The sequence below is a fragment of the Microcaecilia unicolor genome, chromosome 1 (genome assembly GCF_901765095.1).
Source record: "Microcaecilia unicolor chromosome 1, aMicUni1.1, whole genome shotgun sequence".
Lineage (NCBI taxonomy): Eukaryota > Metazoa > Chordata > Amphibia > Gymnophiona > Siphonopidae > Microcaecilia > Microcaecilia unicolor.
Window position 1 is genome coordinate 758885159 of NC_044031.1, and position 11858 is coordinate 758897016.

At 42.3% G+C, this 11858-nt stretch overlaps 1 protein-coding gene across 1 annotated transcript in view; it reads left to right on the forward strand.

Moving 5' to 3' along the window:
- ALDH1A3 (aldehyde dehydrogenase 1 family member A3) overlaps positions 1–1839 on the forward strand; it is a 68754-nt gene extending 66915 nt beyond the window's left edge. Inside the window, 1 exon segment of the mRNA XM_030189744.1 lies at positions 1399–1839. Within this exon segment, the coding sequence (XP_030045604.1) occupies positions 1399–1471 (73 nt within the window). The 3' untranslated portion in view covers positions 1472–1839.
- The last annotated feature ends 10019 nt before the right edge of the window (positions 1840–11858 follow it).

An 11858-nucleotide genomic window follows, 5' to 3' on the forward strand; every position in this document is an offset into this window, starting at 1 on the left:
CCCCTCCAGGTCCAGGGGACTCCTGCAGGGTTCCTGGAGAAGTGTGGTGCCATGCCAGCCTACCTATCCTTTCCTTATGCCATGGCAATTATAAGCAAACTTACAGCAAACCAAAGATCTTAATTGCTGATAAATAGGCTAATAGCACCAATCGTACAAACTGTTTTCACAATACAATCCTTTTAATTATTTGAAAGAGAGCCCTCAGAGAAAACCACCATCAAGGCAGTATCATCGTTTTTTAGCCCGGTGGCATAGCACATCTTTCATAGGGCTCTCTCTTATTTGTGAAAATAAGTGCTATCACCAAACACTAAAGTGCTCAAAGTAAACGTGCTCACAAAAATAATCGTGACTTATCTTTAGACAATATTGTTGATTGAATTTTTCTTTTTTTTTTCTTTTTCTTGCTGATCAATTCTCAGTCTGTAAAGTCCATAAAGTTCACAGTCCACTAAATTTTACCCCGGTAACGCCTGACACCGCGGGTTTCAATAATTTCCTCAGGGACTCGGGTTAACATTATGCAGATCTTTATGAACGAAGCCAATGCTGTAGACCGAGACCGTCAGTGTAATGGACTTTACGGACTGAGAATTGATCAGCAAGAAAAAGAAAAATTCATATCAACAATATTGTCTAAAGATAAGTCACGATTATTTTTGTGAGCACGTTTACTTTGAGCACTTTAGTGTTTGGTGATAGCACTTATTTTCACAAATAAGAGATAGCCCTATGAAAGATGTGCTATGCCACCGGGCTAAAAACCGATGATACTGCCTTGATGGTGGTTTTCTCTGAGGGCTCTCTTTCAAATAATTAAAAGGATTGTATTGTGAAAAGAGTTAGTACGATTGGAGCTATTAGCCTATTTATCAGCAATTAAGATCTTTGGTTTGCTGTAAGTTTGATTGTCATTGGGAGGTTTTGTGGATATCCAACTTATGCCAATTATAAAAGCACTAAAAAAATGAATGAATATGGTCGATAGCATTGAAATCCCCTTAAGCTCTGAGAGAGGAAGTTATTAACATGGGCTGCTGTTAAGTTGGCTTATTTTACCAGAATTTGGGTTATTTTAGCATAGGGGACGGACGGGGACGGAGGAGATTACTTGCGGTGATGGTTTAGATTCCGGCGAGGACAGGCAGGGACGGGTGAAATTTTTGTCCCCGTGCAACTCTCTAGCCTGAATCTCAGATTCCTTAGCAGTGACAAAAGGATATTTCCAAATCCAGTAGAAATGGCAAATCCAGCACTGTATTCCTCCCAGTTATGCCTGTGCTTTTTGCCTTCCCTTGAACTCCCTACCTAACTTAAAACCGTTTTCATCGCATTAAAATCCAGGACGGTTTCCTACATCCAGTGCGTCACACTCTTAATTTCTTTTCCTTGCAGAGGGGAATACGCCTTGGCAGAGTATACAGAAGTGAAGACAGTCACCATCCAAGTAGGCAAGAAGAATCCCTGAGGAGGCTGGAAGCTGAACACTGCCGACCTTGTGAATGTGCCAGATGCCAGGTGGGCGTCAAAGAACCCTGCAGCCGAAAGGGAGAAGATGCAACACAGCACCTGTCACTGCAGAGGACTCGGGAGCTTATGACCTCTCTAGCACTAGGAGACGTGAAACACAGAGCTCTGATCTTACCCCATGTCCCCAGACCTCTTAAGAACCCTAAATGCTTACTGTTCAGTTTTTATATACTGTATGTGGGATTTTAATTCAAAGATATGAATGTTGACATCACAGCACTTCTGTGAAATCCTCTACGGCAGTGGTTTTCAACCCGGTCCTCCGAGACCTTCCTGGCCAGTCAGGTTTTCAGGATATCCACAATGAATATGTATGAGAAAGATTAAGTCAATTAAGAAGGCAGTGCATGCAAATCTCTCTTATGCATATCCATTGTGGATATCCTGAAAGCCCGATTCCTGAGGCCTGGGTTGAAAACCACTGCTCTCTGGCATTTTAAATCCAAGTGACCAACAGTCCTGGTCAGACCAGGATGATCTTTAGATGTGATATTGAATAGAATAGCAGTCGAAAAGTTTTGGTGTTGAACTTTTGTAAAACTGTACTAAAATGAACATTGAACACCAATCACTCATCAGGGGCGAGTCACTTAACCCTCCATTGCCCCTGGTACAAAATAAGTACCTGAATATATGTAAACCGCTTTGAATGTAGGTTGTAAAAACCTCAGGCGGTATATCAAGTCCCATTAACAAGATTCCATTCACAATCTCAAAAGAGTAGCAACATTCCATGTAGAACCCCAAAGAATAGCAAGATTCCGGAATCCCAGCCTATTTGAGATTCTAGATAGAATGTTGCTACTATTGAGATTCTGTTGCTACTATTTGAGATTCTACATGGAATGTAGCCTAGTGGTTAGTGCAGCAGACTTTGATCCTGGGGAACTGGGTTCAATTCCCACTGCAGCTCCTTGTAACTGTGGGCAAGTCACTTAACTCTCCATTGCCCCTGGTACAAAATAAGGACCTGAATATACGTAAACCGCTTTGAATGTAGTTGCAAAAACCTCAGAAAGGCGGTATATCAAGTCCCATTAACAAGATTCCATTCACAATCTCAAAAGAGTAGCAACATTCCATGTAGAACCCCAAAGAATAGCAAGATTCCAGAATCCCAGCCTATTTGAGATTCTACATGGAATGTTGCTACTATTTGAGATTCTACATGGAATGTTGCTATTCCACTAGCAACATTCCATGTAGAAGCCTGCCCTTGCAGATCAGCGACGCGGCCGCATAGGCTTCTGTTTCTGTGAGTCTGACATTCTGCACATCCCAGTTCCCTTTCCCCCTCATGCTCCATGAGCACAGAAATATCTATGATATCAATTATGTACTGGACTATAAACAGTTATCCCTGTTATTTTAGAATCAAACATGTATTTCTCTCAAAGCTGTATCAGAGCCCAGTATCCCTTGCCAGATTAGTTTTCAGTGAGGGGGGGGGGGCATCAACCACTGGGGGATTGAGAGAGCGACCTCCCCTAATCCCCCCCCCCCCCCCCAATGGCGCGCTGCTCCATACAAGCACTTTTCTGAAACCTAGACGTCCTGGATAACAGATCTTTTTAGACACAACATGTAACCCCTCCCCCTTCTGAAATGGCGAATACGCACATTTATGCTTTAGGCTGGCCCTAGCCCCTTCCAAAATAGTCGCAGACCATGTCCCCTTGCCATGTGCATGTCTTAGCGGGTCTTTTACTAAAGCTTAGCTCGAGTCATCTGAAGCACGACCCATTTTCTTCCTGTGGGCCCTGCTGCAGATAACTCGAGCTAAGCTTTAGTAAAAGACGCCCTTAGTGTTTTAAGCATGTTTATCCCGGCTTTGTAAAATTGGGTTTTAGATGTTTATGCACGTCTAAAACCTGGATAGCGCTTCTACAAAATAAGCAGCAATGTTTTTAAATTTCTCTAGCACAGCGGGAGAAAGTGGCTCTGAACATTTTCTAAATAATTTTTTTGAGTCTAGACGGCAAAAGCTCTTTTTTTTTTTTTAATGTTTTTATTGAATAAAGATCAAACATACAAGTGTAAATGCAAATATTCAGTCGGATACGTTCCAACTTAGTAGTGTAACATCTTCAGAATAGCTTTAACCAACTGTTTATATCCCCCTTTCCCACCATCCCCCCTCCCCTCCCTCCCTCTCTCCTATTGAATTGTCAAGGTGGAGTCCGGTTGTGCCAACCACTCCGTGTACGGATCCCAAACTCGATGATATGGTAGCAGGCGACCTAGTCGCATAGCAGTCAACGGCAAAAGCTCTTTTAGCATATGATAATTATGGAAACGCAGAAGGGGACTGAGGCAAGAAGAGAAACTTTCTAATGTGGGAGTTTCCAGGTTCCGACTTATAACTCTGTAAGTCAGAATTTTCCTCTAAGCACTGAATTGTTTAAATTATATTATAATTAAGAAAAAGCAATGTCAAACCACTAACTTGTAAAACCAACCCCTGTATGGAGTTTTCCGTTCTTTCTTTGCACTGTTCTTCTGTTTTCATCTGAAATGGCATTTTGTTTATTTATAAATTAGAATACAGTTAATCTTACGTATTTTTCTAGCTGGTTACCTGGACGTTATAGGTTGACCTCATACGCATAGTTAGAATACCTAAAGCTTTTGTGATATTAGATTATAAACATGATCAGTTCCTAATAAAAGAAATAACATTTCTGGAATGATTTGTATAATGTTACTGCTGGCCAGTGGTGTAACTTCAAATTATGGGCCCCACTGCAAAATTTAACAAAGGGCTTCTCAAAGTAGTGAGTGTCATCCCCCTCTCATCTGGAAACCAGGGGAAGGGGCAAAAACAAAAAGATGCTTGTAAATAAACAGCTCCCACAACCTTCCAACATCCACATACATACAACTCCCCGGCCACAAAACGTCACGTACACCAGCTGCCAACAAAACACACAGTCATACCATGACACACAGCCCATGTTCCTCTCCCACCCATAAACAGCATATCCATGCAACTCCACACCCATCCACCTTCCAGGTGCACTTCTATCACCCCTCATATATACACATGCATCCCTCACCCACAAATACATCCACTTAACTGCAACTCTTTGTCGGAGGAGGTGGTACCATGGTTAGCGTATCTGGGTTGGATTTGTAGCATGGAATGTTGCTTCTCTTTGAGTTTCTACATGGAATCTTGTCACTCTTTAGGATTCCAGAATCTTGCTGTTCTTTGGGGTTCTACATGGAATCTTGCTACTCTTTAAGATTCCAGAATCTTGCTATTCCTTTGGGGTTCTACATGGAATGTTGCTAGTATTTGAGATTCTGTATGGAATCTTGTCACTTTTTATGATTCCAGAATCTTGCTGTTCTTTGGGGTTCAAGATGGAAAATATACAAAGCAGATCGTTGATGGATAAAAATGATTTTAATAATAAATTAGAATATGCATACAATAGCTATTGTATGCATATTCTAATTTATTATTAAAATCATTTTTATCCATCAACGATCTGCTTTGTATATTTTCCATCTTGGAGCTTGCAGATCGTCTGCCCCTTTGTTTCCTTGGACCCGTTCTTTGGGGTTCTACATGGATTGTTGCTACTCTTTGAAATTCTGCATGGAATATTGTCACTTTTTAGGATTCCAGAATCTTGCTATTCTTTGGGGTTCTACATGGAATGTTGCTACTCTTTCAGATTCTGAATGGAATCTTGTCTCTTTAGAATTCCAGAATCCTGCTATTCTTTGGAGGTCCTACATGGAATGTTGCCACGATTTGAATTTCTGCCAGGTACTTGTTACCTGACTTTCCACTGTTTAGAAAACAGGATACTGGGTTAGATGGACCATTGGTCTGACCCAGTATGGCTACTCTTATGTTTTTATGTTCTAACCACACACCTCCACTCCACACCCACACAGACCACTCTTTCCACCTATACCTCCCACGTACTCATATACCCTCCGTTCCTCAGAATATACCAGCATCACCACTCCATCCCACAGCCACACCTGCTACAAATCTATGTCGGAAAACATTCCTAACGCTGTGTCTCTTTATGCTTTCCATACTTGGATTTACTTTTTGGTCGACTGTATTGAGCTGTTGCTGTAAAATAAGTAGCCCTGTGTCCTGCAAAATGATAATCAGCAATGGAAAGTTTCACAGCTAGTGAATGTGTCAGCCTGCTCTATCACCATCCATTACTCTGCCAGTATGATTTCCGCTTTGCATGAAGGAGGAAATTAAAAATTAATTTTAATAAAATGGTAGTAGAAGTTAGATATTAAGGACTTCACAGTCAGACACAAGGGAATCCAGTGCACAAAATGGCTGATAAGTTGCTGGATTGCATTATGGGAGTTTAAATTTCTGAAATGTTGAAACTAAATAGGTGGGGCTGGTGTTTGGGAGGTGGGGCTAGTGCTGGGCAAGACTTCTACGGTCTGTGTCCAGAAGCTTAGCCGAGATTGGGAGGCGGGGCTGGTGTTTGGGTGATGGGGCTAATTCTGGGCAAGACTTCTATGGTCTGTGTCCTGAAAATGGCAGATACAAATCAAGGTAAGATATACACAAGAAGTAGCACATATGAGTTTATCTTGTTGGGCAGACTAGATGGACCGTGCAGGTCTTTTTCCTGCCGTCATCTACTATGTTACTATGTAAATAGCCAGGCAGGCTGGCTGGCTGGCAGGAGTTGGGCATCCAAATTCTGATTGTAGCAATTTTAGTGGTGTGGGCTGAGAACCAGAGAAGCCAGGGTTTGAATCCCTGTGACTTTGGATAAGCCACTAAGGGGTCCTTTAAGGTGCGCTAAAAAATGGCCTTGGGTAGTGTAGGTGCAGGCTTTGGGCGCCCACAGATCCATTTTTCAGCCCGCCTGCAAAAAAATAGTCTTTTTTTAAAAATGTTTGTGCCACGTGTCCATTTTGCGTCTGAGAATTTACCACCAGCCATTGACTTAGCGGTAAGGTCTCTTGCATTAAGCGTGCGGTAATTGGCTACGCGCCTCAAGTTGGAGTTACTGCCCGATTTTTGCTGTGCACCAGAAAATAAAATATATTTTCTGGCACGCATTGCGGACGTGCGTAATAAATGAAATTAGTGTGTTGGTCACACGTAGGCATCTACGCGGCTTTAGTAAAGGTGCCCCTTAACTCTCCACTGGCTCAGGTACAAATGTAGACTGTGATCTGTCCAGGGCTCTACTTGAATGTAACTCACCTTGAGCTTCCAATGAAAAGACATGATGGAAAGCCATGAGGTCACAGCTTCAGATTCATGAGTAGGGATGATCATGAGTAGAACACAGTACGAAAAGGGTCTGCTTACCCACTGTAAGGGGGTCCCACTGTATCCTGATCCCAACCCAACCTCCTTGGGTCTTTGGAGTTCTACAGCAAGAAAAGCACATCATCTCCTGCCACTCGGGGGCCAAATCTCAAGATGTGGCATGATGCAATGTGAGAGTTGAAGGTGATATGCTTCGTATACTCTTCACCCGCCAAAGAGGTCAGGTCAGGACTCAGGGAGTCCTGTTCACAGACATTTGGCTCTTTTCAGAATATGGCCTGGCGTCACCAAACTATGAAGCAGAATAATATCTACTGTGTATTTATTTTTGTTTAAACAATACATCACAATTTTCCCCTGTGCTAAGTGACTGAAATGTAGCCTGGAGACCTGCAGTTAGCATGGAACAGGATTTCTATGGTACCTTCCAATTAACCAGAGATCTAACATGCTTCATCATTTAATACTGCAGAAGCAGATAAATAGCCTCCTTCACGCATAGGGTCCATTTCAAAATGATTATGGGTGGCAAACACAATAAATTTACCCCTCCCTGGCAATAACATAGCCAGATGGTCAATTTTGGGTGGGCATGAAATTTTCTCCACTCCCATTATCCATCCAACCCATGGTCTGGCATCTCCCCCTCCCCATCCCTGATGGTGATCCGGTATCACTCTGGGTCTTTCAGTCCCAGCCCTCTCTCTTCCCCCCTCCCCTGGTTTACCTTTAATATACTTCTGTTCACACATGCTGTTCATATCGGCCCCAGAGCCTTCCCTTTGACACAACTTCCTTCTTCCACCTTGTTGGGGCTGCATTAAAGGAAAGGCTCTGGGGTTGGCGTGAACAGCATGTGTGAGTCACTATTCACTGCCAGCGATCTCCAGAAGTGAAGTTTTTCTAAAGGTACATGGGGGAGGGGTGACAGAATGGGAAATATGCCGGATCACCATGGGGAGGAGAGAGATTAATGCTGGGAATCATAGGAGCCAACTTTTCAAAATGATTGGGGGTGCTGAATTTTTTTTTTTTACAGGTGGTGCATTCCCCCCTCCCCCTCTCTCTCCCCCTCCCCTTCATCCCCCTCCCCCTCATCCCCCTCCCGTCCCTCTGAGTTCCAGGCCCCCATCCCTCCATCCCTTCGAGTTCCAGCCCCCCTCCCTCTCTTTCCTTTCCCTCCCCCCTCCCTCCCTTCGAGTTCCAGGCCCCCTACCTCCAAATTTTAAAAGTCATCTATCTTACCTCGTTGGGGTTAGGGCGGCAGCAGCAGTAAAAAGCATGCAGGCTTGGCTCGGTGCTTAGTTCAGTTTTCCCTTCGCTCTCTCTCAGCTCTGGCCCCACCCTTGCGGAAACAGGAAATGAGGACGGGACCAAAGCTGAGAGAGAGCGAAGATAAAACTGAACTAAGCACCGAGCCGAGCCTGCATGCTTTTTACCGCTGCTGCCGCCCTAACCCCAACGAGGTAAAATAGATCATTTTTAAAATTCGGAGGGAGGGAACTAACTTCCTGTGGGTGAATGAACTTCCGGTGGGTGCAATATTGGGGGTGCTCGAGCACCCACGGAGTCGGCGCCTATGCTGGGGATCCCTGCCAGCCACAACAAGGCTGTGCCACTGCTCCCTGGATAAATCAATCAATCAAAAAAAATCAATCAATCAGCGGGAAAATGTGGAATATAAATGTAATAATAAATAAATAAAAATTAAGGCACTTGCTCAGCAGTAGGGGGTGCTAAGCACCCACCGCAGCCACGGAGGTGCCTCCGATGCTTCCGTGATGGATGCATGAAAAGCACAGAAAATAGAGCCCGTTGTGAGATTTTAGAACACAAAAAGCCTTTCAGTCCATGCAGTGACTACAACTTCCAGGTCAGCACTCAATGCATTGCAAAATATGAACTAGAATAGCTGTTGATCTTTAATAGTATATGATGTGATGCTCAACAGCCACATAACTGCAATCCAGTGCAATGTAGGTAGCTTGCCTCATCTGTTTGCAATCAATATTAGCTAAATTAGCTTATCAGCTAATCACCTAAAAAGCCCTACAGTAAATCTCATGATTATCACTGGAGACATATATTACTTCTCTTCAAACTACGCAGTACCACTCCATTAAAATGAGTGTTTCACAGTGCAGGATCTAGTGATTGTACTGGTTCTGGAGATAACCATGTTGGGGTTGATATTCTGCCAGCGGAGCTCAGTGTTTTGCTGACTGCCACCAGCATTTTACCTGGAAATTCAAAATTCCCGGGTCTGTGGAGCTGGCTAAAACTAGCTGGTTAAGTGCAACAATCAGCACTTAACCAGCTATGGGACACTGCAGTTAAGTGCTGAATATTGGCAGGTAGGGGTAAGACCCCTGCTCTATAATTAGTGCATTACGGAGCTTGGTCAACAGCTTCCTGTGCTCTAGAATGCAAATGTGCAGACAGCATGAACTTCGCTTTGACTTTTGCCAGTGCTTGCACTCTGCAACCCACTTTGGCCAATCTAAGAATAAGGACAACCATGGCAAGAGCCCTTGGTCAGGTCAGCCCAGTCTTCCTGGTACCAAAATTCAAAACGTTTCAAGAATGACATCACAAGACGTTCTTGTGGTTTTTCAAGTCATAACATAGAGGGCACAACCAATCATCTGTCTAATCTTCAGAGACATTGCCATTAGCAAAATGGTATAAAAAGGGCATCTACTGTGTCAAGAGTTGTCTCATGAATTCCTTTAAACTTATCTCTTACTCACCAGTTCATCTACTGGAACACTTCAAAGCACGCCCGGACACCTCAAGACCACCTTCTGATTTAGCCCTTCCTGAGGGAAAATAACTTGTCTCACCATCAAGTTGTATAAGATAAGCTCTGTAATTGCACTCAGGTAATAAACAGGTGGCCTGAATGTTTGCTGTAGGGAGAGTGTGTTTACTCCAATTAGTTTCTGTTGTTTTCATTTTAAAGTGTTTAAAGAATGCTTATTTCTAATTTCATTCTCAACTTACCAGCATTTGTACATGTTATATTACTTCCTTGTAACAATAAAGCTTTCATTGTTTTTTTTACATTTTATACTTATTGATTTTTAATGATTAATACAAAGACAATCGTTGCATAAAAAGCCAGAAGAACAAAGAAAAGAAACAAATTCAAATATAGAATAAAAAAGAAAAATTATCCTCAACAATTAGCACTTCCAAAATAACAGTCCACCACAAGGAGAACAAAATGGAGAAATCTATAAGAGAAGATTAATTACATAATTACAAAATATGTACTGAAAAACTGTGTGGGACAGTGCCTTTCACATTACTCATATCCCGACTGCAATGATGTTTTAACACCCTGAAATCAAATATACACAGCAACGTTCCCCTTCAAAAAAGAACTGCAATTGTGCAGGGTCAAAAAAACTAAACCAAAAAAACAAAATAATGACCCACTAAATTTTAGAAATATATGAAACCGACAGGAATGCACATTACAGGAAGGAAAAAACCTCAAAGAGATCAACAGATCTATAGAGCTAAAGACAATCACAATGATCTGTTCTTCATCGTTGGCTTAAAAAACCTTCCCAATCTTTAAGGGGTTATTACATTCATCGGATCAAACTGTCTTTGTGCAACTCATTGCAAACATTTCAATGTAATCAGCATCAGACAGTATCTCACAATGTACGGTGCTTATATCCGCTGCTGTGTAAAGTAAATCAAACTGTCGTTGAGCACACTACAACCTTTCAGTTTGACAATGTTGCAAGCATCAAGCAGTGTCCATCAATGTACAATGTTCAAAACATGGACGTCATGAGTCATCTCTCCTGTGTCCCCCAGACCAGACCAATGGTGGCCAGCGTTTCGCTTCACTCAAACTTGCTCTGCTGCTTCAGGGTCTCAGGAGTTGGGGTAAATATAGACAACATCTCAACGAATAACTGTTGTCCGACAGCAAGCCAATGTTGAAGAACAGATCATTGTGATCATCTTTAGATCTGTTGATCTGGAGCACTTTGAGGTTTTTTTCCTTCCTGTAATGTGCATTCCTGTTGGTTTCACATATTTCTAACATTTAGTGGGTCATTATTTTGTTTTTTTGGTTTAGATTGTTTGACTTAATTGATTCCACACCCTTTTCTGAATTGATTTGCAGGGTCAAAAAAAAAGACATATTTAACATTATTCGAGGAAATAATACATTTACATGAAAACCGTTGTTGAAATGTTCCACCTAACTCAGACACTTTTTGGCGAAAGGTCAAAAACTTTTCATGCCTCACTTGAGTCCATTTAGATACATCAGGGAAAATAATAATTTTACCATTCATAAAGTTGCAGGTCTTCAAGTGAAAATATAAATGTAAAAGATCTTCCTTTTCTCGTAAAAAGGACACCAAAAGAATTGCCTGAGAGAGTATCTGTTCGGTAGAAGTCTCCAGAATGTAAGATTCAGACTGTCTGAGAAAAGGTCTCCTTCATCAGGTTTTTCCAGAGAACTACTATGCTTCTTAGCGGGACAAGGAATAAATTATCGTGTTCAAAGGTGGTAAAGCTGCCTCTTCGCAATTGAACACCTCCTATAGAAACTTATAAAATGTCTCTTCAGGTGTAGCTGTGAGCACTTGTGGAAAGTTCAGCAGTCTCAAGTTCAATACCTCAATATAATTCTCAAAATTTTCAATCCAATGGTAAAGAACCGTATTATCTTGCAACACAGAAACTTGAGTATTGTTAATCTGTTGAACTTGATGTCTAAGTTTCCCACCTTTGTATTCAAAGCTGCAGTCTTCTCCTCCAAAATTTGAATCGTACACGCACTCTGTGAGACAGCCGGAAGGATCCATGAAGAAACAGTATTGAGGGCCTCCAGAGCCTGCCTAGGTGATTGCTGCTGCTTTGATCGACAGCAAAAAAAATCTCCGGAGCTGCAGCCTGACCCTCCAGCTTTTCCCCCACAGTTGGGGCTACAGATGGTCCCTGTGATGGCATTACACCAGGAGATTCCTCACAATGTGACCCACTCGCTCCTGGAGAGGATGCCAAAGAC